Below are 19,855 nucleotides of genomic sequence, written 5' to 3' on the forward strand. Positions count from 1 at the left end.
GTTTCTGCATATGGCAAAGGTGCCTGCACATGGCAGAGCTTTCAGATGGAACACGTACACACGTGCAGTTTATTGTATGCGCACAATGCTTCAATCAGCTGCTAAGAAAAAGGAGACTTTCAATACCTCCTATCTCAGCACAAATCAAAGCCATGTGTTTACCAATGGCCTGCACCTCACCCATCTCAGTCCTCTCACTTCCCCTTCCACCGAACCAACTCCGGGAACCAACTCCTGCCGCACTGACCTGCTTTCCGTTTCACAGGCACAGCAGGCTTTCGCTTCCTGGGGCCTTGGCACTTGCACTTTCCCCTCTGGATCTTCAGCTGGACAACTGGTGCTAACACCCGTCTGCGCAGTGGGCCACCTGCCAGGTGGGACATTCCCCCCTGGCAGGGCCAGCCTCTCGGGACTCTTTTCTTCCTCCGTCCATGGAACTAAGTGCCCACTGTGCTCACTGTTGTAGGCCCAGAAGCAGTGAAGAAAGCAGACAAAACCCTTGCCCAGCCCTTAGTTTCCCGTGGTGGTGGTGCTGGGGGTGAGTGGGCGGAGACAGACAATTAGAGTAAAAATGTGTAAGACAGCGATGAGGTTTACAGAGAGAAGCAAAGCAGAGACGGGGAACACTGGCTTCAGCACCACCACCACCCCCATCCTCCACTGAGCCCCAGTTTCCTCCTCTGTAAAACGTGTAGATCGACAGCTCTGAACCCCACCTAGGGTCGGCAGGTGGACCAGCGCGCAGGGGCTGCTGCTTGCCCCTCATTCCCTATTCCTTTTACTCCGCTCAACCCCTGGGGTTTAAGAAAGAGAAAAGCCACCAATTTTTCAAAAGTGTTGTGGATTAGATTTATGCAGCCCCTCGCCACCCTTGCCTGGCCTTACCATCTTCAACAGGCGAGATAAAGTATCGAGATAAAGTATCACCCATTTCCCCAAGGGGGACGTGGCGAGGACGGGCGCGCGTGCCATGAGCCTCCGGGCCACAGGCGGCAGCAGCGGGCGGCGGCCGGATACAATGTAGCGCGGAGGGCGGGCGGGATACAATGTAGCCAGGGCGGCGGCGGTCAGGTGAGCGGCGGAGGGGGAGCCCAGGAGGGTCGGTGAGGGCGGGGGGTGCCGGTGGTGGAGGGAACCGGGGCTCCCGGCCCTCGGGTGCCCACTCGGCCTGCCGCTTTTGGAGCTGGGGCAGCCCCTTTTCCCGACGCGGTCACCGAGGACGCAGGGGGTGAGGGATCTCGCCCAAGGCGCCCGCCCGCGCCCAGGAGGGTTCAGACCCGCCGGGTCGGGACGCCTGCCTTCCGGTCCTCACCCGGGCGCAGGGGGTGTTGGTGGCCTCGGCTGTCCCTCACACGCTGGGGCAGGGATTAGCACCCCAGACGGGGAATGCCCCCCCCCCCCGCGCCCGTGACACTGTCACTGCCTGTCACTGCTTCCGGCTGTCAACACTCGCTGTCAGTGAGATTCGTAAGGCCCTAGGGACCCGCATGGTTGTGCCACCCTCCGCGGAGGCTGGGCCACTCCGAGCCTCAGTTTCCTCACCTATCAAATGGGTGGGGCGGGGGAATGAAACAGACCTGCCCCTATGAGAGCTGGTTAGTGAGGGTCCCCCGAGTGTATGCCTGTTGTTTGGAGTGAAAGTAGAGGAGGTACCATTTGGGGGTGGCCGGGTCCCTGAGGCCGGAGGTGGCCACCCTACCCAGCTTCAGGGACAAACAATCCTTAAAGGGACAGTGACCCTGCTGCTGCTCCCTGCGGGATCCTGGCACGCCTCCTTCAAGGTGTGAGCAGATAGGATGGATGGAGACCTTCCCTCTCCGGGAGGAATGCTGGGGACCTCCGGGGGTGGCTGGGGTGATAAGGGCCTCGGTGTTCCAGCCACAGGCAGGACATGTTCAGTCACGGTGGGAGCGTCAGAGTCTCAGCCTGGGGTCCCTCAGCACCCGGGAGCCCTGGGCTTTATTCCTCGGTTTCCTTTCACTGCTCGTCAGGGAGCCCTCTGCCCCCACGAGAGGGGCACTCTCCGGAGGAGGTAGTCCCAGGGTGGCCGGTTTCTTTATTCTTCCCAGTCTCTGCCTTCCGGACTGTTCCTCTGTGAGGGCTGAGCTCTCTGTGGGGTGACCCTGGTGGGCAGTGGGGTAGCTGGTGTTCCTGGTCCCCCGTGTGAGAACATCGTCTGTCCACCCCTGGGAGCCCAGAGAGAAATGGGATTCTTCAACTTGTCAGAAGGGAGATTGAGGCCGAGAGAGGTGAAGTCACCCCACTCATTGATTTATCCAGGGCCTCTGTGCCAGGCCTGGGACTGGCACCGCCCACGCGGAGGTGAATGAAAGAGCTTTTTGCAGGGGGCTGGCAGCCAATGAGAGCTGCTGGGCAGAGCTGAATTGATCCTGCCTTTGAGTTCCTCTAGCCATACCTATTTTTAATATGTTTTTGTTGTTGCTGTTTTTAGAGAGAGAGGAAGGGAGTGGTAGAGAGAGAGAACATTGATCTGTTGCCTCCCGGCACGCACCCTGACCCGTGGCCAGGGCTCCTCTGGCCGTATTTTAAATTCTGTGAGGTCTCCAGGCACAGACCTCTGGGGCGGGCTGTCGGCACGTGATGGCAGTGTCCATCTGTTCAGCAGCAACTCTGGACAGTACTTCTCCGCCGTATACAAGTACTCAGTCCTGCCACCCACCCCAGGAGGTAGGCATGCTCCCTTATTTATTTATGACAAGAAAATGGGGTCACATAGCTCATCGCTGGGAGAGGCAGGGTGTAAATCAGGTCTGTCTGCTTCTTGATAATAATAGTGCCCATGGTTAAGTGTTACCCTGTATCTACGGGATGCTTACTATGTGCTGACCAGGGTGCTCAGAACCTGATTTAACTGATTTAATCGTAACAGCAACACTATACAGTGGGCACCATTATTATCCCCATTTAAAACATGAGAACTTGAAAGCAAAGGTTTAGGCATTTGCCCAAGGTCACACAGTGAGGCGCTCGCAGAGCTGGGATTTGAATAAGGCCAATTTGTGTGATTTCTAGAAGGATGCTGGGGTGATAGGTTAGGATCTCTTCTGGCCACAAAAGACAGAAATCCCCCTCCCAATAGCAGTGCTTTAAACAAGTTTGTTTCTTTCTCATTTTAATGAAGACCCAGGGTGAGCAATACAGGGCTTTTGTGTCACAACCCAAGGTGGCTGCTCCAGCTCCACCCCTTACGTCTGCATCCCATCAGACAACAAGAGGCCGGGAGAGAGGAAGAGGGGCACCCTCCTTTTAAGAACAATTCCCAGAAGTCTCAGGAGAGCTTTCTGTTTACATCCTATTGGTCAGAACATAGTCACATGACAACATCTAGCTGCTGGGAAATCATGTGATAAGATGAAAACCAGGGTTCCCACCCTAGCCGGTTTGGCTCAGTGGATCGAGTGTCAGCCTGTGGACTGAAGGGTTCCAGGTTCGATTCCGGTCAAAGGCACATGCCTGGGTTGCAGGCTCGATCCCCAGTGTGGGGTGTGCAGGAGGCAGCTGATCAATGATTCTCCCTCATCATTGATGTTCCTATCTCTCCCATCCTCTCTGAAATCAATACAAATAAAAAAAATTAAAAAACACACCAGGGTTCCTCACTATCAACATAAAACCAGACCTGTACTGTTGCTAAAACAGTAGAAACATATTTTATTCAGGAGGATTGCAATAGGGGATAGAAACCTCTGTATGGAACTGAACTCTGAATACAGCATTGGCCACTTGGCTTATAGCCAGGGGCAGGACGGGGTCAGCGGATGAAAAATTGCTAAGCGGTAACGTCGAGGGTACAGGGGATTCTGGTTAAATGGACCTAACATCTCTGAAAGCTGAGGCGGGGGCAGGGGTGGGGAGAGGAACGAGGACCCCAATCAGATGTGAGGGTGAGGGACTCTTGCCAAACTGACTTACTAACTTAGCAGGATATTTGCCAAGACTGACTTCACAAGAAGGGCACAGATGGGCCTGGGAGACGTTCAGGAGCCTGAATAGAGTCTGGTCCAGCAGAGACTCTTTGTCACCCCAGGAAGGAGGGTGAGGGTGCTTTTTTGGGACACTGGCACCTGCCATGGAGGGTGGGGGGCGTGTCACTGGGCATCGGGGTCTAAACACCCTGTGTGAGCTGCTTAAAGCCGTCAGGTAATAGGAGAGGGGGCTTGAGCCCATGCACCTGGGCCTCCCCTGTCCTGACCTGGGGGCCGACAGTCAGTGGTGCTAGGCTCTGCCAGACTGGAGCTGCCAGCCCACATTCCACCACAGAGGTCAGACAGGAAAACAGGTCCCAGAGGTGGTGGTGGGTTCCTGACGGTGCAGTGGGCAGGGTGGGGGCGACCCTGGGTAGGGCTGTCCCCTCTGTGCTCAGTTCTCTTTCTTGGAGGAGGGCAGGTAAGAATCATGGGATTGTCTTTTTAAAAAACATATATATATTTTTATTGATTTCAAAGAGGAAGGGAGAGGGAGAGAGAGATAGAAACATCTGTGATGAGAGGGAATCATTCATCAGCTGCCTCCTGCACGCCCCCTACTGGGGATTGAGCCCGAAACCTGGGCATGTGCCCTGACTGGAACTGAACCCGGATCCTACAGTCTTCAGGCCGACGCTGTATCCACTGAGCCAAACCGGCTAGGATGGATTGTCATTTATAATTAGGAATTACCTCTGACTGTAAACGGGTGTAGAGAAAGCATAACCCACACCCAGGCACTTAGTACTAATCTTTTTCTTAACACTCTACTTCCTGTAGATTCATTTCTCCCTGGAGGACAAGGAATGTGGCCCAGCTAGTTAGGTGTGGGGACCTGGATGTCAACTGCCCCCAGCCAAAGCCCCTGCCTCTCTGGGAGCCATAGCAGCCTGTGTCCAGTTTGCTGAGCTCTCAGGGGGCGGGGCCGAGGGCGGGCGGGGAAGCAGTGCAGGCAGTGACGTAGGCACTTCCTGCCTCTTTCCTGGGATCCCAAGGTCTGAGGCCACTGACGCAGGCCACGTGGAGTGTCAGCGGGACCCAGGCCATGGAAGGGCCCTGCCCAAGGCCTCGTGCAGGTGGCAGAGATTGGCTCCAGGGTTTCCAGTACCGTGCTCTGGCGGTCATCACGGAGCTGTGGTCGGGGCTGTGGTTTGGGGTGGTCTGATGGAGAAGAAGTAGCTGTTTGTGGACCAGGAGTGAGGAACTGAGTCCTGGTGGGTGTGTGTCATGGGGGCAGTGAGCCCTCTCAGCGGACAGTGAGGGTGGGGCTGGACTGGAACTAAATGAGGCCAGAGGACTCTGCTGGGAGGCTGTCCTGCAGGGCACCTGGGATAGGTCACGTCCTCCTGTCCCTGCCTGTGAGTATTGGGAGTGTGTTGGATGCCACCACTCCTACTGAGGGGACCGCCAGGAGGCCTGGGTGAGGGGCTGAGCTGGTTTGGGCCTAGCTGAGGGTGGAGGCTGTGGTGTGTGGGCCTCCACCCGGATCACCATGGAGAGTGAAGGAGGCCAGGCATCCCTCTGAAACCCCCGAAATGCAGAGAGGGGTCGGGACGGGTGATCTGGAAGCTGTCTGCTCACCTCTGCCTCTGCCTTGCCCTGCCCTGCAGGTGCGATGCTATGGAATATGATGAGAAGTTGGCCCGGTTCCGGCAGGCCCACCTCAACCCCTTCAACAAGCAGCGTGGGGCAAGGCAGCATGAGCAGAGGGCTGGTGAGGAGGCCCCAGACATCGCTTCTGAAGGTGGGTGCCGGGGGGTGGGGAGGAGGTCTGGGTGGGCAGTGTGACCCTCACACCAGCACCCACCCGCCCTCCCTGGTGAAAGATGCTGGCTTCCCCCCGGAGCTTCCTTCTCTCCACACGTTCCTTTGCAAATGGGGCAGGGCCAGGCTCCCCTCAGCACCTCCTGTGGGCTCCCTGAACCTCAGGGGCCCCTCTGACCCCCAGCTACCCAGCTTTCCGCTAAGAAAAGGCAGACTGACTTCTCTCTGTTGCCTTCCACACCTGCACTTGCTCACTCCAGAGACCCTGCCTGAGCTGGCCCCTGGGGAGCCGGAGTTCCACTGTGCCGAGCGCGTGATGGATCTCGGTCTGTCTGAGGACCACTTCTCCCGCCCCGTGGTAAGGTTCAGGGTGTGTGTGTGTGTGTGTGTGTGTGTGTGTGTGTGTGTGTGGTTGGGGGTGGGGGTGGGGATACACTGGTGAGCACCCAAGGCGTAAGGAGCCAGATATTTTCTTGTCCCCTAACCCGCAGGCAGAGGGGTCATGTGCATCTCAGCTAAGGTTCTTTACATCTGAGGCCCATGCAACACCTAACACCCATCAGCAAAAACCATTGGAGGGCTGGACCTGGGAAATGGGTTTGGGGCTGCTATTCTCATGTAGGGCTGTTCCTCTCCCTGCACTCTGGCTTCTTGTGAAGCAAATGTGAGGACTGACTTTATCTGGGGTTCCGCAGACATCTGCGGGGGGAGGGGGGGCGGGCGGGAGAGAGGGAAACTCCCTGCCCACAACCCCCACCAGCCACGCAGCTGGGATGGCCACTCTCGTCTGTTGTATGTTTTGTTGCATGGTTTGCTTGGTCACTGTGAGGTGCTGGACTGCGGGGGGCGGTGGGCTAGGCTGTCTCTGGGCCTGGCGATTAAGCCAGAAGCCACTTCCTCTCCTTGATGACAGGCGAGTGTCATTTCCCCAGCTTTAGTGAAATAACATGGCCAGAGAAGCGAGCGAATTTCTAAAAGAAGGAAGTTGTATTTTGAAAAACATCCTGAATGAGGTCTTCAGAGGCCTGTGGGTAGATGGGTCCAGCTGGGGGGCAGGTGGTGTGGGCGGTTCCTGCTGGGCTGCTACCTTCCCTGAGCCTTGAGCAAGGTCTGCTCTGGGCCTACCTGTCCATGAGGGTGGGTCTGGCGTGGACGGGAGACCGTGGGCAGCCATGTGACTGGTGTGTCCCCCCAGGGTCTGTTCCTGGCCTCTGACATCCAGCAGCTGCGGCAGGCCATCGAGGAGTGCAAGCAGGTGATCCTGGAGCTGCCGGAGCAGTCAGAGCGGCAGAAGGACGCCGTCGTGCGGCTCATCCACCTCCGGCTGAAGCTCCAGGAACTAAAGGCAGGTGCCGGGCCAGCCCACCAGGGAGGCAGCTGGAACTGAGTGGAAGTCGGGAGGCCTGGGCTGGCAGAGGCTAGCAGGAGGGCAGGTAGAGAGATGGGCTCTCGGTCCATGTGCAGACTCCTTCTCCATCAGTCTGATCTTAAGTGGCCAGTCCTGGGTCATGTGCCCACCTACTGTAGCCAGCCGGTGAAGTAAGTCCCACCTTGAACCACGGGACTCAGATTGGGAGGCGGGGCTTCCTGAAGGTGACAAGGTCGGGGTGATGGATCCTGGCAGCCAAAAACCATGTCTATAATGTCGTCCTGGAGTCCATGCATCTGGCCTAGCTGCACTGGCCCGTGAGTCCCTGGGAATTGGGAAAGTGCTGTATTCATTAGGATGTAGATAAGGCTGTGGTAATAAAGACTGCAAACCACAGTGGCTTAAAGGACTTGGATGTGTCATTTTACTCATAGAGATGCCATAGGCGGCCCAGGACCCGTGGCAGGTAATGGTGATGGGGACCCCAGGTCCTCCTTTCCTGTTGCTCTGACAGTCCCTGGGTGGCCACACTCCCATCTGGGCTGCACTGAGCCAGCAGAAAAGAAGGGAGGAAGGGCAGAGAAGGTCTTGTCCCTCCTGCTCACATATCCTTGGCCCTAGGCGCAGCACCCAGGTGCAAGGGGTGCTGAAAAGGTGGTCCAGGCCTGACTGATCACAGGGGTGTTCCATTGCTAAAGAGAAAAGGGGTGACATTGGGAGAAATTCAATCTGTTACAAGAGATGCCTGGAAGAAGTAAGTCAGGGGGCTTACCTGTGACCCCGGTTCACCTGTGACCCCGCCCTGGGCTCTCTCCAGGACCCCAATGAAGATGAGCCCAACATTCGAGTCCTCCTGGAGCATCGCTTCTACAAGGAGAAGAGCAAGAGTGTCAAGCAGACGTGCGACAAATGTAACACCATCATCTGGGGGCTCATCCAGACCTGGTACACCTGTACAGGTGGGCAGGGACCCAGACCGGCTCCTCTGGGTGGGCAGTCAGGTCCCCAGGGCAGGGCAGAGACCTCACAGGTCTGCTGCTGTTATCTAGTATTCAGGTGACATGATTCTTGACCATGTACTTGGTGTTCACTGAGTCCTGAGCATGAATAAGGGAAACCCGCCTTCACCAGGCTCCATCCACACCTGCGTTTTTGGTATGATGGCCGCTAGCCACACATAGCTATTCAAACTTAAATTTAAATGAATTAAAGTACATATTTAGTTTCTCAGTTGTACTACCCACATTACAAGAGCTCAGTGGCCACAGGAGGGAAGTGCAGAGGGGACGCTTCCATCACTGCAGAACACGCCATTGGAAGGCAGATAATAAGCGAAGGACATGGTGTGTTAGACAGTAGAGTACAGTCAAGAAGAACAAGAAAAGGGAAAAGCATGTGTCGGGGAGAGGGGTGGGTGTGGCTTTAGGGTGGAATGAAAAGGCATCATGTGACATTTAAGCAAAAACTTGGAGGTCAGGGACAAGCCAGGTATATATCTGGGGAAGAAGGTTCCTGCCAGGAGGTGTCTGTGCAAAGGCCCTGTGGTCCGTGTGTGCGGTGTCCTCAGTGAAGAGCAGAGAGCAGCGTGGCTGGAGCGTTGTGTCTGAGAGGAGGTGTGGTTGATGTGGGCTCAGAGGTTGCTGGGCCTGTGAGTGAGCTGTGGCCTCAGCAGGTGCCGCACATACTTAAGTTGTAACAGGGTCACTCTGGCTGCTGAGCTGAGCATGGACTAAAGGAGGGATGCAAGGTAGAGGGGGAGGAAGATGGCACTCTGACCAGGGTGGGGCGGTTGGGGGTGAGAAGTGGTCACTAAAGAACTGGCTGAAGGACTAGAAACGGGTGCATGAGAGAACAGTTGGATTTATAGTTTTTCATCTCAGCAGGTGGAATGATGAGGTTTCTGAGGCTGAGATGGGAACACTGGGGTGGGTTTGGTAAGGAAAAGCCTAATTCCACTCAGACAAGGTCAGTTTAAAGCCCTTTAGGTGTCCAGGTGGGAATGGCAGGTTCGAATCTGGAGTTCAGGGGCAAAGTGCACACTCCTTCAGGCCAAGGGCCCTGCGGTGAGAAGCTCTTGGATTGGCCTGGAAATCCGAGTAGCCCCTCTGGGGCTCCTGGCAGCTGAAGGTCAGCCTGGGCCGCAGGACCGCGCCCCCCCCCCCCACCTCTAAGAGGCATATTACTGGTCCCCCCACCCCCAGGGTGTTATTATCGCTGTCACAGCAAGTGCTTGAACCTCATCTCCAAGCCCTGCGTGCGTTCCAAAGTCAGCCACCAAGCCGAGTACGAGCTCAACATCTGCCCAGAGGCAGGGCTGGACAGCCAGGACTACCGGTGTGCCGAGTGCCGGGCGCCCATCTCTCTGCGTAAGTGCCCAGGAAGGGGCAGGTGGAGGCAGCTGTCCTGGGCAGGGTGACAGGCCAACATCTGGGTGAGAGCACTGGATACATCAGTGGCTAGGCCAGCATGGCTCCTGCAGGTGCCGTCTGTCTCCCGGGGAAGCGACCGGGGGCCGCTATGGCACTTTTCCAGGTGGTACAGGCAGACTGGGGTTCCAGCCCAGGTCGCCTAGGAGTACCGCGGGGCTGGTGGGCCTGCACTCAGCCTCCCGTGTGCAGCCCTGTTGTCACAGAAAGCCACTGTCGGCACGCACTGTCAGGCCTTAGAGATGTAGGAATGTTGATTCATTGGGTCCGCTCAGCAGTCCTCGCGGGCAGTCCTATTATTGTCCCATTTTACTGGTGAGAAAATTGAGGGCAGTAAGACGCCCTGACCTGCCTGATGTCCCATGGCTCTTTCTCCTGTGTGTGGTGGGTTTAGCTGGACCATGGGACCGGCACCATGTGCGGCAGAAGCCCTGTGCGCATGCGTGTGGCTGGGACCCTAAAAGTAGCCCGGACTTTGTAACAACCCACCCCCTCTGCAGGGGGTGTGCCCAGTGAGGCCCGGCAGTGTGACTACACGGGCCAGTACTACTGCAGCCACTGCCACTGGAACGACCTGGCGGTCATCCCGGCGCGCGTGGTGCACAACTGGGACTTCGAGCCACGCAAGGTGAGGGTGGGAGGGCTGGGGTGCGGCCCTGGGGTGTGTGAGGGGGCGTGGCTCAAGGAGGCCTGGTGTGGGGGGGAGGGGAGGTGGGCTGGGGCGTGGTCGTGGGGAGAGGGGCATGGTCAGGTGCTGACTGGCGGTGGGGGCGTGGCTGGGCCTGGGGGGCCGGTGTGTGCTGGAGGGGCCACTCCTTGACGTTCCCCCAGGTGTCCCGCTGCAGCCTGCGTTATTTGGCGCTGATGGTGTCTCGGCCAGTGCTCAGGCTTCGGGAGATCAACCCTCTGCTGTTCAACTACGTGGAGGAGCTGGTGGAAATCCGGGTGAGGCGGGGGTGGGGGCAGCAACCCCGTGTTGTGAGAGCAGAGGAGAGACCCACCTGCTTAGGTTACTGGCCCGTCAGCTGTCCTCTAGGCCCAGAGGAAATGTGAAAATTTCTAGTAGCCACATTAAAAAAGTAAGAAGAAGCTGGTAAAGTTATTTTGAATAACGTATTTATTTCACCCAGTATACCCAGAAGATTGTTTGAATATAGTCACTATACCTTATTAAGACACTAGAGGCCTGGTGCACGAAATTTGTGCACGGGTGGGGTCTCTAGGCCTGGCCGGCAATCAGGGCCTATCAGGGCAGCCTCGCTCAGTCCCATTTGGGGCCTGCTGGCTGCCAACTGCCAGCCAGGGCCTGCCAGCCTGGGGTTGGCTGTGGGAGCACACTGTCCACCAGGGGGCAGCTCCTGTGTTGAGCATCTGCCCCCTGGTGGTCAGTGTGCTCCATAGCGACTGGTCCACTGGTCGTTTCGGTCATAATGGTTGCTTAGGCCATAATGGTCACTTAGGCTGTTAGATAGATAGATAGATAGATAGATAGATAGATAGATAGATAGATATAGATATAGATATAAAACAGCTTCTTCTTACTTTTTTAATGTGGCTACATTCTTTTTATTTTTTTGTCCTCCGTCTTTTAATTCCCTGTGCCTTTTACACGTGTGGCAATCTGGTCAGCCCAGCCAGCTCCAGTGCTCAGGAGGGACGTGGCTGGTGGGACAGCTGGGAGAGATGCCAGGCATCTCTCCTCGCCCAGCAGTGCCAGGCCAGGAGGTAGTCAGAAAGGATCAGATTCCATTTACGGGGCAGGTGACTGAGGCAGAACCAAGGCCACCTGGGCTGCAGAGGGCTCTGCATCCCTCTCGGACATGGGGGGTAGAGTGACAGGGTGACGGAGCCTCAGGGTCCTGGCTGGCCTGGAAGCTGTGCTTTGCCCTTGAGCTTGGCCGGAGCACTCACAACAAGGCCCTTCCTGGGGGGTGTCAGATGACACGACTCCCTACAGGGCCAGGCCCCCACGGCCACACAGAAGTGCCCTGGGGCAGCCCTGCCCTGGCCTAGGGTCCCACCTGCCTCTCTTGTCCGCAGAAGCTGCGCCAGGACATCCTGCTCATGAAGCCATACTTCATCACCTGCAAGGAAGCCATGGAAGCGCGTCTGCTCCTGCAGGTCAGACGCCCGCCCAGGGAGGTGTGAGGGCAGGTGGGAAACAGCCAGACAGATGAGGACCCGTCATGCGCAGGTCTTTTTCAGATGGCTCGACAGTTTGTGTTGGCACCACAGCCTTTAGCAGAGGGCCTCCCACACTGTCCCAGGCAACACCAGGTCTGTCATAAGCAAACAGGCATTCTACCCCGAAAGTGTCCTCTGATCACATCAGTGTGTGGGGCGCTGTGAGAAGCAGGCATCGTCCCTGCAGCCGCTACGTGACTCCCTGACGTGGACCAGGCGCAGGCCTGCCCGGGCAGGGCGGACCAGGAAGCACACTTTTCAAGGCTTACCTGTTCGTTCAGCCAGTACTCACTGAGTGCCTGCTGTGGGCAAACACTTGTAGATACTGGGGAGCAGTGAACAAAACAAGATCCTTGCCTCACCTCAGAGGGTCCCTTCAGGGGGGGAATACAAGAAAAATGAGCTGTTCCCGAGGTTGCTGAGGTCTGTGGACAAGAGCAGGCAGAGAAGGGGATGGGAATGTTGGGGTCAGGACCGGAGGAAGAGCTGTGTGCCAGGCAGAGGTGGGGTGCGTGGGCGGCAACAAGGTGGCCAGTGTGGCTGGAGGAGCTGACACCTGTTTCTTCCACGAGCTCCCGGGACCCAGACGGTGGGTGGGCAGGGGGAAGGGCGAGCCTGGGGCTTGGAGTCATGGCTGCTGGACCCGTAGCTCCAGGACCGGCAGCATTTTGTGGAGAACGATGAGATGTACTCAGTCCAGGACCTCCTGGACGCGCACACGGGCCGCCTGGGCTGCTCGCTCACCGAGACCCACACGCTCTTCGCCAAGCACATCAAGCTGGATTGTGAGGTGGGTGCCCCACTGAGGACCAGGCATCTCTCCTCACCCAGCCCCCAGGGCAGGGAGGGCGGTGTGTCCTGGCTTCAGGTGTCTCTGGAGCAGCTCTGACTTGCTCCCACCGCCCCCCCCCCCCCCCCCCAGCGGTGCCAGGCCAAGGGTTTCGTATGTGAGCTCTGCAGAGAGGGTGACGTGCTGTTCCCCTTCGACAGCCACACATCTGTGTGCAGTGACTGCTCCGCTGTCTTCCACAGGTTGGTGATCCCCCCCTCACACCACACCCCCCCGGGCCCAGCCACAGGGAGAGGGACGGGGAAGATGTTTGGGGCTTGGTCTTTGCTGCCTGCTTTTCAAAGCCCTTTGCTTTGATCCTAGATAGGGGGTTAGGCCCTGATGCGTGTGCCTGCATCACCAGACCCACTGGGACAAACACCTGTGGGGCTGGGGAGGGCCCCTGTGTGAGCCCCACGGCTGTCCTGCTTCCCTATCCCCAGGGCTGAGGTTGGCCTCTCAGGACTAGCATAGGCCATGGTTTCCTAAATCTAGTTCCTGGCACTTCTAATGTCCAAGTGATATTTTCTCAAACTTCTCTACGCTAAAAGAAATGCCTAACATTTTGTTCATTAAGTATTTAGGTTAAACAACGTAAGCATTTATGAATTAAAGACTTCCTGAATGTTTGGGAAAAGAATATACATAAATTGGAAGGAAGTATTTTAACTGTTTAAGAAGCACAATTACTAATAATATGAGTCTGCCTGCTGGGCCCTGCACAACTTCTCACAGTGGCCTCAGATGGGACAGCACCCCCCCTCTTCTGCCCACAGTGGTTGTTTCCTGCCACCTGCTGTTGGGTCACAGCAGCAGCTGACGTCACAGCTTTGCACAACTGGGATTGCTGTCACAGGAAGGGTTCATGTTGAAGCTGTGAAGTCCCTTGAGCTAGCCGTTTGCATGGTGTGTGACATGTCAAATGCTGCTGTGCCCCCTTCAGAAATTTAGCTCACGGGCCCCTGTGCCTCCACAGTGCCCGGGGCAGAGTGCACAGTGGTGATGGGGCAGGTAGGGTCCCCGAGACTCTAAGAGATCCGAGCCAGGCTGTCCTCGTCAGACATTAATAGGTGCCAGTCACAGGCCCATGTGGTAAACCCTGCTGTGCCCTTTGGGAGACACTGCCTCAGTTTCCCCAACTATAGAGGGAGCCTGAGTTGGGAAGCTTTTGAGGACTCACTGCTAACATTTTATATCAGAGGCCCCGCCCTGTACCCAGGGTCTGACCCTGTCTGCCTGTCACTATCCCCAGGGATTGCTACTATGACAACTCCACCACGTGCCCCAAGTGTGCCCGGCTCATGTTGCGGAAGCAGTCTCTCTTCCAGGAGCCTGGTCCAGACGTGGATGCCTAGAGCCACGGGCACCCTTCCCAAGCCTCTCTGGAGCCCACCCTACCGGTCGTTGCCAAAGTCAAGGTGTTTCTTGTGCTCTGGACACCCCTAGGGGGCAGCCCCTGGACCTCACCCACTGGGCCAGAGGGTGAAAGCACCACAAAGACCATCAGCCCCCAGTCTTGCTGGGACTCAGGGCTGTGCCTGGCTGTTTTCTGGGTGTGCTGCTGTGAGGGCCAGATGTGCCCCCTACCACTGCAGGGCTCCATGGGCAGGGGAGTGGAGGAGGGTTTTTCGTCTTCCCCATGGTGAAGAGCCCCCCATGTCCTTGGAGCCAGGCTGCTGGGTCTTGGCTACCCTAAAAACCCTGGAGGGCTTCCGGGGAGTGGACGCCAGCTGCACACCCTCAGCCTTGGCCTGAGACTTATCTGTAGTGGATGACTGGGATCTACCTGGAGGCTCCCATCCCTCACCCCTTGTCTCTTTGGGGTCTCCTGGTTGTTCCTGGCTGAGGCTCTTTACAGGTGTCTCCCAAGGGCCTGGCCCTGCCTCCACGGTTCTCTCCCATAGATTAGAGGTCTGCAGAGAACAGGGATCGACAGGGCCAGTCCAGAGGTTACCGGTTCTTTCTACGCAACATGGAGGGAAGGGGCCATGGAGCTCCTTCCCCTGGTGGACCAGCCGTGGCTCCTGACTGAGCCTAGCCCGGCTCACTCTGGTGCTCTGAGCTGGGTGGCTGGGGGTCCTGCCTCCAGGTGTGGCCCTGGGAGAGGTTCCAGGGTTCCAGTAGGTTTGAGTGGCATTTCTGGGGACCAAATTTGCCCCTGAGATCGTCTGTCCCACTACAGTGCCTGTGGAGGAATCCGGACAGCTCAAAGACCACCAGCCAGGGGCTTTTCTGAGGGACCCTGAGGTCCAGTGCTGGGAATATTTGCTCCAGTGAGTTCAGGCAGGAAGCCTAGAGTCAATGAAGGAAGATGAGCACGAGGTGTGTGACGCCCCATCTGACAAAGGACCCCGGACGGAGGATGAGGCCCACAGCGCTTCCATGGGGGAGCTGCAGCCAACCTCGACATCTGCAGGGATGTTTCATGCATCAGAGACCCTGCCTTTGAGAGGAGGCCTGGGGGGGGGGGAGTCTTTCCTGCCCTGCCCTGTGATTGGCTGTTACATACAGGTAGTGGTGGTGGGCAGAGAACACAGCCACTGGGTTTGCCATCACCTTTGACTAGGAAGCCCAAGAGGAGAGGCTCAGCCAGCAGAAGGGTCAGCTCAGCTTTCTGGCCACTGGCCAACGCAAGGGGTGCTCAAGACAGTGTCATGTGGCGGCTTTAGGCAATCCTCTTGCTGTCTGCTCTGACCTGCCTCAGTGTGACAGCGAGAAGCCAGAAGCGAGAAGCAAGGCGGGGTCAACAGCAGGTCCTCAGCCTGCCTCTCTGGTAGGGTTGCAGAGGGTTTAACCAGTTAACTACCACGTGTCCAAAACAGAAACCATCCCCACACGCCACAATATTTTGAATTTAATTAAAAAATCAATTTGCAATGAATATTGTAAAAATAAATATAATACAATTTGGGTGTTCTTGAATATTTTCAGCTGAAACTTCTCACAAAAAAATGATTTTAAAGTTGGTCAGAGCTGCCACTTAGGGAAAGCATTTTTTTTTAATAGACACGCTTGGCGTGTGGGGAAGGTCCGCCGCTTGCGTCTATAGATGCTTACAGCGTACAATGGGTTAAGGGCAGGTGCCTCAGCTCTGCACCTTTCTCACAGCTGCACATTTCTGTCATGGGGACATAAGCCATTCCTGAGTTTATGTGTTAGAATCAGTGTCCAGAAGAAACGTTAGCATGCTGGCATTTGTCGGACAGAGTTGGCTTTTTATTTTTTTAATTTATTTTGGCTCCCTCAATTACCTCCTGCTCCAACACCTCTTCCCCACCTATCCCTTCTGGATGACCAAGTCTCCAAACAGAATCACGTGTGGTCTGAGTCCACAGCACTAGAACAAGAACCCACAGAGGAACCAGTTTGCACAGCCAGCACCTTAGAGAGGAGCAACGAGGAGCACCCAGCTGGAACGATGCTGCAGCCACTGTCTCATTAAATCTGTGTTCTCTAGACTTTGCTGTGTGTGGTGAATCAAGGACAGGTCAGAGTTTGTTGACAGGCAAACCAATTGTAGGTTCTAGGAAAAGCCCACAACCTGCCCCATCCAATTGAGTCTCATTAATCTGGTTTGGGGAGAAGCACTCTTGATGGGTGAGGAGCTCAGGCGTGGGTGTCAGACATAGGCCTGAGTGCTCGGATTCCCTTCAGTCTCCTTTATTCTATGAGATGGATGAGAATGCAGACTGTCTCATGGGCTGTTTGGGGTCTAGGAGTCACTGGTCACTGAGCAGGGCATGCAGAGAATGCTGTGTCCTAATGGTGGAAGAATTGTCTCACTGACCCAGCATCACAAGAACGTCACAGGTCCCGTGCCTGTTACATCTTGTTGGGCCCACTACAAGGGCTCTCACTGAAACTCAAGGCTATTCCCATTACCCTTGGACTATAGGAAGCCATACATCCCTACTGCAAATCATGTGCAAACCTCACTTTCCTACAGAGATATAATCTGCAGATTTGACCAGGATCGCAAAGGGGCTATGTCCCAGAGAACCTCGGAAATCTCTGCTCATCATCTCTACCCAGTTGTGATCCAGATAAGCTGTCAGCAACCCTATTCCTAAAGGTTTGAACTACACCTCAGCTACAAATAACTAAAGCTCTACTTTGGATATTAGTGGGAAGATGCAATCTTTTTCCCCCTTTCAGGTTATGAAATAGTAATTAACATTTTTACTTTGACTTAGACTTACAGAAACGCTGCAAAAACATTTTCATGTACCTGTCTCCTGGATGTCCTACATGTGAACAATTTGCCCCATTTGGTTCATTCTTCTCGGAACCATCTGACAGTAGGTTGCAGAGAGGACGCCACTGCCTCTCAATACTTGTGTATATTCCTCCCAACCAAGGAAATTACCTTACATGGCCTCGGTGCAATTATCAGAAGACATCAGGAAATTAACATTGGTTAACAAGTTGTCATGTGCTATTTTTAAAAAAGTCTACCTTTATCTATTTCTGGACTTTCTAATTTATTCCACAGTTCTGACTACTAAAGTGCTTTAATTACAGACCCAATGTGTTTTAATGTCTAGAAGGGCTGGTCTCCTCATAGTTGTTTTTTTTTTTTTTCATGAGTATTCTAGCATGCAATCTTTTTTTTTACAAAAAAATGTTTTTATTGATTTTAGAGAGAGAAGCATTGATTGGTTGCTTCCCATAGGGCCTGAAACTGATGAACCCAAAACCTGGGAATGTGTCCCAACTGGGAATTGAACCAGTGACCTTTCAGTGCATGAGATGACACTCAACCAACGGAGCCACACTGTCCAGGGCTCATGCAAATTTTTAAAGTACATATTTAAATAAAATTTTAATGACAAAATTTGATATTCAAGTGTCAAAATTAAATATCAGAAATAGCCGAAACTGGTTTGGCTCAGTGAATAGAGCGTTGGCCTGCCGACTGAAGAGTCCCGGGTTCGATTCCAGTCGGGGGCATATACCTTGGTTGTGGGCACATCCCTGGTGGGGCGTGTGCAGGAGGCAGGTGGTCGATGTTTCTCTCTCATCGATGTTTCTAGCTCTCTATTCCCTCTCTCTTCCTCTCTGTAAAAAATCAATAAAATATATTAAAAATATATATATATCAGAAATAGGGTTTTCAGGGATGTTAAATCTCTGGAAGCAGAGAGACTTGGCTGAGCCTCATTCATTGAGGTCATTTTGTTGCTTCTGGCTTTAACTTTTGGTTACACACACTGAAAAACAACCTAAGATAGCTGCTTTGAGCGTCGCTTTTTCTCATTGTACAATTCCCTGTAGCAATTTATGGCACCACTGATAGCTCTCGAAACTTTCAGTTTCCACTCATCATTGGGACTGCTACTGGTAAGGATCTGTAAGCCAGCCTCAAAATGTGAGAGGGCTGCCGAGAGTTCTCCTGTGGTTAACTGACGCAGAACAGGCTGAGTGTCTTCACTCTCCTCCTCTCCTGCTGGCTCCTGTTCCAGCTGCATCAGCTCCTCATTAGAGAGAGCATCCTCGTGTGACTGTAGCAACTGGTCCACATCAGCTTCCACAAGCTCTTCAAAAGCCAGAGTCTTGGCAAGGGTCATAATGTTTTTTTGAAGCTGTGCAATGTTATCCGTTTGGGAAAAATTCTGGAACTGAACACACTGGGGCCAAATTTTCTTCCACACACTGTTCATCGTTGCTGGCCTGAGTGCCTCCCAAGCTATTGCAATGTTGTCTACAGCATCCAAGATGTTGTAGTTTCTCCAAAACTCCCTGATCGTAGCTGTATCCTCCCCATCTGTTGCTTCTAGCATGTGCTCAAAAGTCCTTCTCAGGTAATGAGCTTTGAAGGTAGAGGCTACACCTTGACCCATGGGCTGGATGGAGTCAGCTGTACTGTCATGAAGATATTCCACTCTTACATGATCAGATAGATCATTCAGATTTACTGGGTGGCATGGTGCACTGTCTAGGATGAGCAATGCTTTGTTGCTTAGATTATTTTTGGCACAGTATTTTTCAACAGCAGGACAAAAAAAGTACGTGAACCATTCATGAAAAATGCTCCTGGTTGCCCAGGCCTTTTTATTTGAGCGCCAAATCACAGGCAAATTGGGTTTGGAGTATCCCTTCAGAGCCCTGGGGTTTTCTGAGTGGTACACCGATAAGGGCTTCAACTTAAAGTCCCCAGCTGCGTTGCCACCAAGAAGCAGCATCAAACGATCTTTGGACGATTTAAACCCTGGCTGAGCTTTCTCCTCCACAGAAATAAACGTTCCTTCAGGCATTCTCTTCCAATAAAGCCCTATCTCATCTACATTAAAAACTTGCTGGGGGGTGTACTCACCTTCTTCGATAATACTTTTCAGCACTTCCAGGTATGTGTCCTTGTTGCTAGAAGCTGTGCAGTTCATCTTGAAGTGGGGCAAACAATGGCGCTCCTTGAATCTCACAAACCACCCTTTACTTGCACTAAATGTTTCTTTTTGAGAGCTTTCACCTTGTGCACGCTGTAAGTCATCAAACAAACTCTTAGCCTTCTCCTGAATCATGGCAACACTCAGGGGCATGTTTCGCTGGCTTTGGTCTTCCAGCCACACGCGCAGCAGTCGCTCCATAGTCTCCATGACTGCACTTCGATGGCGAGTCAACCGAGAGGCTCTTAAGGGAGTAGCTATTTGTGAACTCAGTTTTATTTTTTCTTTATTATCTCGGATTGTCGCCACTGTAGAGACAGCAAGGTCTAAGGCCTTCGCGATCTGGCTGAGCTTTTCACCTACTTCAAATCGTCTTAACACTTCTAATTTCACGTCGAGGGTAATTGCTTTCCGTTCCCTTTTGGCATTTGGGATGACCTTTAGGGGCCTTTTCCCGGGCATGTTTGCCTCCAAAATGTAATAAAATCACAGCAGCCTCCGGGGAAAGAGGGCCTTTGTTTACTCGGCTCGCTTGCAGGACTTGGCAAAGGGAACCCGCTGGCAGAGACACAGGTGGGCCTCCCCGGAGATGTGGGTCACCACAGGCTTGCCCAGCTCTGTGGCCCAGCAACAGGCTCTTCATCCTCGACTCTACGGCGGGCAGCAAGGGCCTCTGGAGCCCGTCGGTGTCCAAATTCCTGGACTGCACAGCTGCAGGCGCATCAAAACTGGAGTGGGTTTCTGTGGTCCAGAGAACAAACAAAAAGTCGTGACGGGGAATAACGCTGCACAGCACACACCGAAGCAGTTCCTTCGTTCTGAGGGTTACCCGGGCAGCAGGCTACGCGTTTGCTCCACACCTCCGCGCGCCAGTCGCAGCGGCCCACCCCGTGGGGAGCGAGTGGCGTTCGCTT

At 54.5% G+C, this 19,855-nt stretch overlaps 2 protein-coding genes across 4 annotated transcripts; one reads left to right on the forward strand and one right to left on the reverse strand.

Moving 5' to 3' along the window:
- The first annotated feature begins 1,042 nt into the window (after nt 1–1,042).
- Nucleotides 1,043–15,021, forward strand: DEF8 (differentially expressed in FDCP 8 homolog). 2 transcript variants are annotated; one of them, XM_028143380.2, is made up of 12 exons: nt 1,043–1,071; nt 5,597–5,730; nt 6,011–6,108; nt 6,946–7,095; nt 7,937–8,078; nt 9,321–9,485; nt 10,046–10,173; nt 10,377–10,490; nt 11,586–11,666; nt 12,379–12,519; nt 12,652–12,761; nt 13,811–15,021. In XM_028143380.2, the coding sequence occupies exons 2-12, from the start codon at nt 5,607–5,609 to the stop codon at nt 13,911–13,913; spliced, it is 1,356 nt and encodes a 451-aa protein (XP_027999181.1). In that variant the 5' UTR covers nt 1,043–1,071; nt 5,597–5,606; the 3' UTR covers nt 13,914–15,021. The 2 variants fall into 2 exon arrangements, with proteins under 2 accessions (XP_027999181.1, XP_054566305.1); XM_054710330.1 differs by lacking the exon at nt 1,043–1,071 and adding an exon at nt 2,671–2,688.
- On the reverse strand, nt 7,088–19,826 carry CENPBD1P (Putative CENPB DNA-binding domain-containing protein 1). 2 transcript variants are annotated; one of them, XM_054710329.1, is made up of 3 exons: nt 18,872–19,826; nt 7,892–7,986; nt 7,088–7,444 (listed from the first exon to the last, which is right to left on the reverse strand). In XM_054710329.1, the coding sequence occupies exons 1-3, from the start codon at nt 19,401–19,403 to the stop codon at nt 7,421–7,423; spliced, it is 651 nt and encodes a 216-aa protein (XP_054566304.1). In that variant the 5' UTR covers nt 19,404–19,826; the 3' UTR covers nt 7,088–7,420. The 2 variants fall into 2 exon arrangements, with proteins under 2 accessions (XP_054566304.1, XP_054566303.1); XM_054710328.1 differs by lacking the exons at nt 7,088–7,444; nt 7,892–7,986 and having other exon boundaries at nt 17,644–19,682; nt 19,771–19,814.
- Nucleotides 19,827–19,855: the final 29 nt, after the last annotated feature.

The sequence above is a fragment of the Eptesicus fuscus genome, chromosome 21, assembly GCF_027574615.1.
Source record: "Eptesicus fuscus isolate TK198812 chromosome 21, DD_ASM_mEF_20220401, whole genome shotgun sequence".
Lineage (NCBI taxonomy): Eukaryota > Metazoa > Chordata > Mammalia > Chiroptera > Vespertilionidae > Eptesicus > Eptesicus fuscus.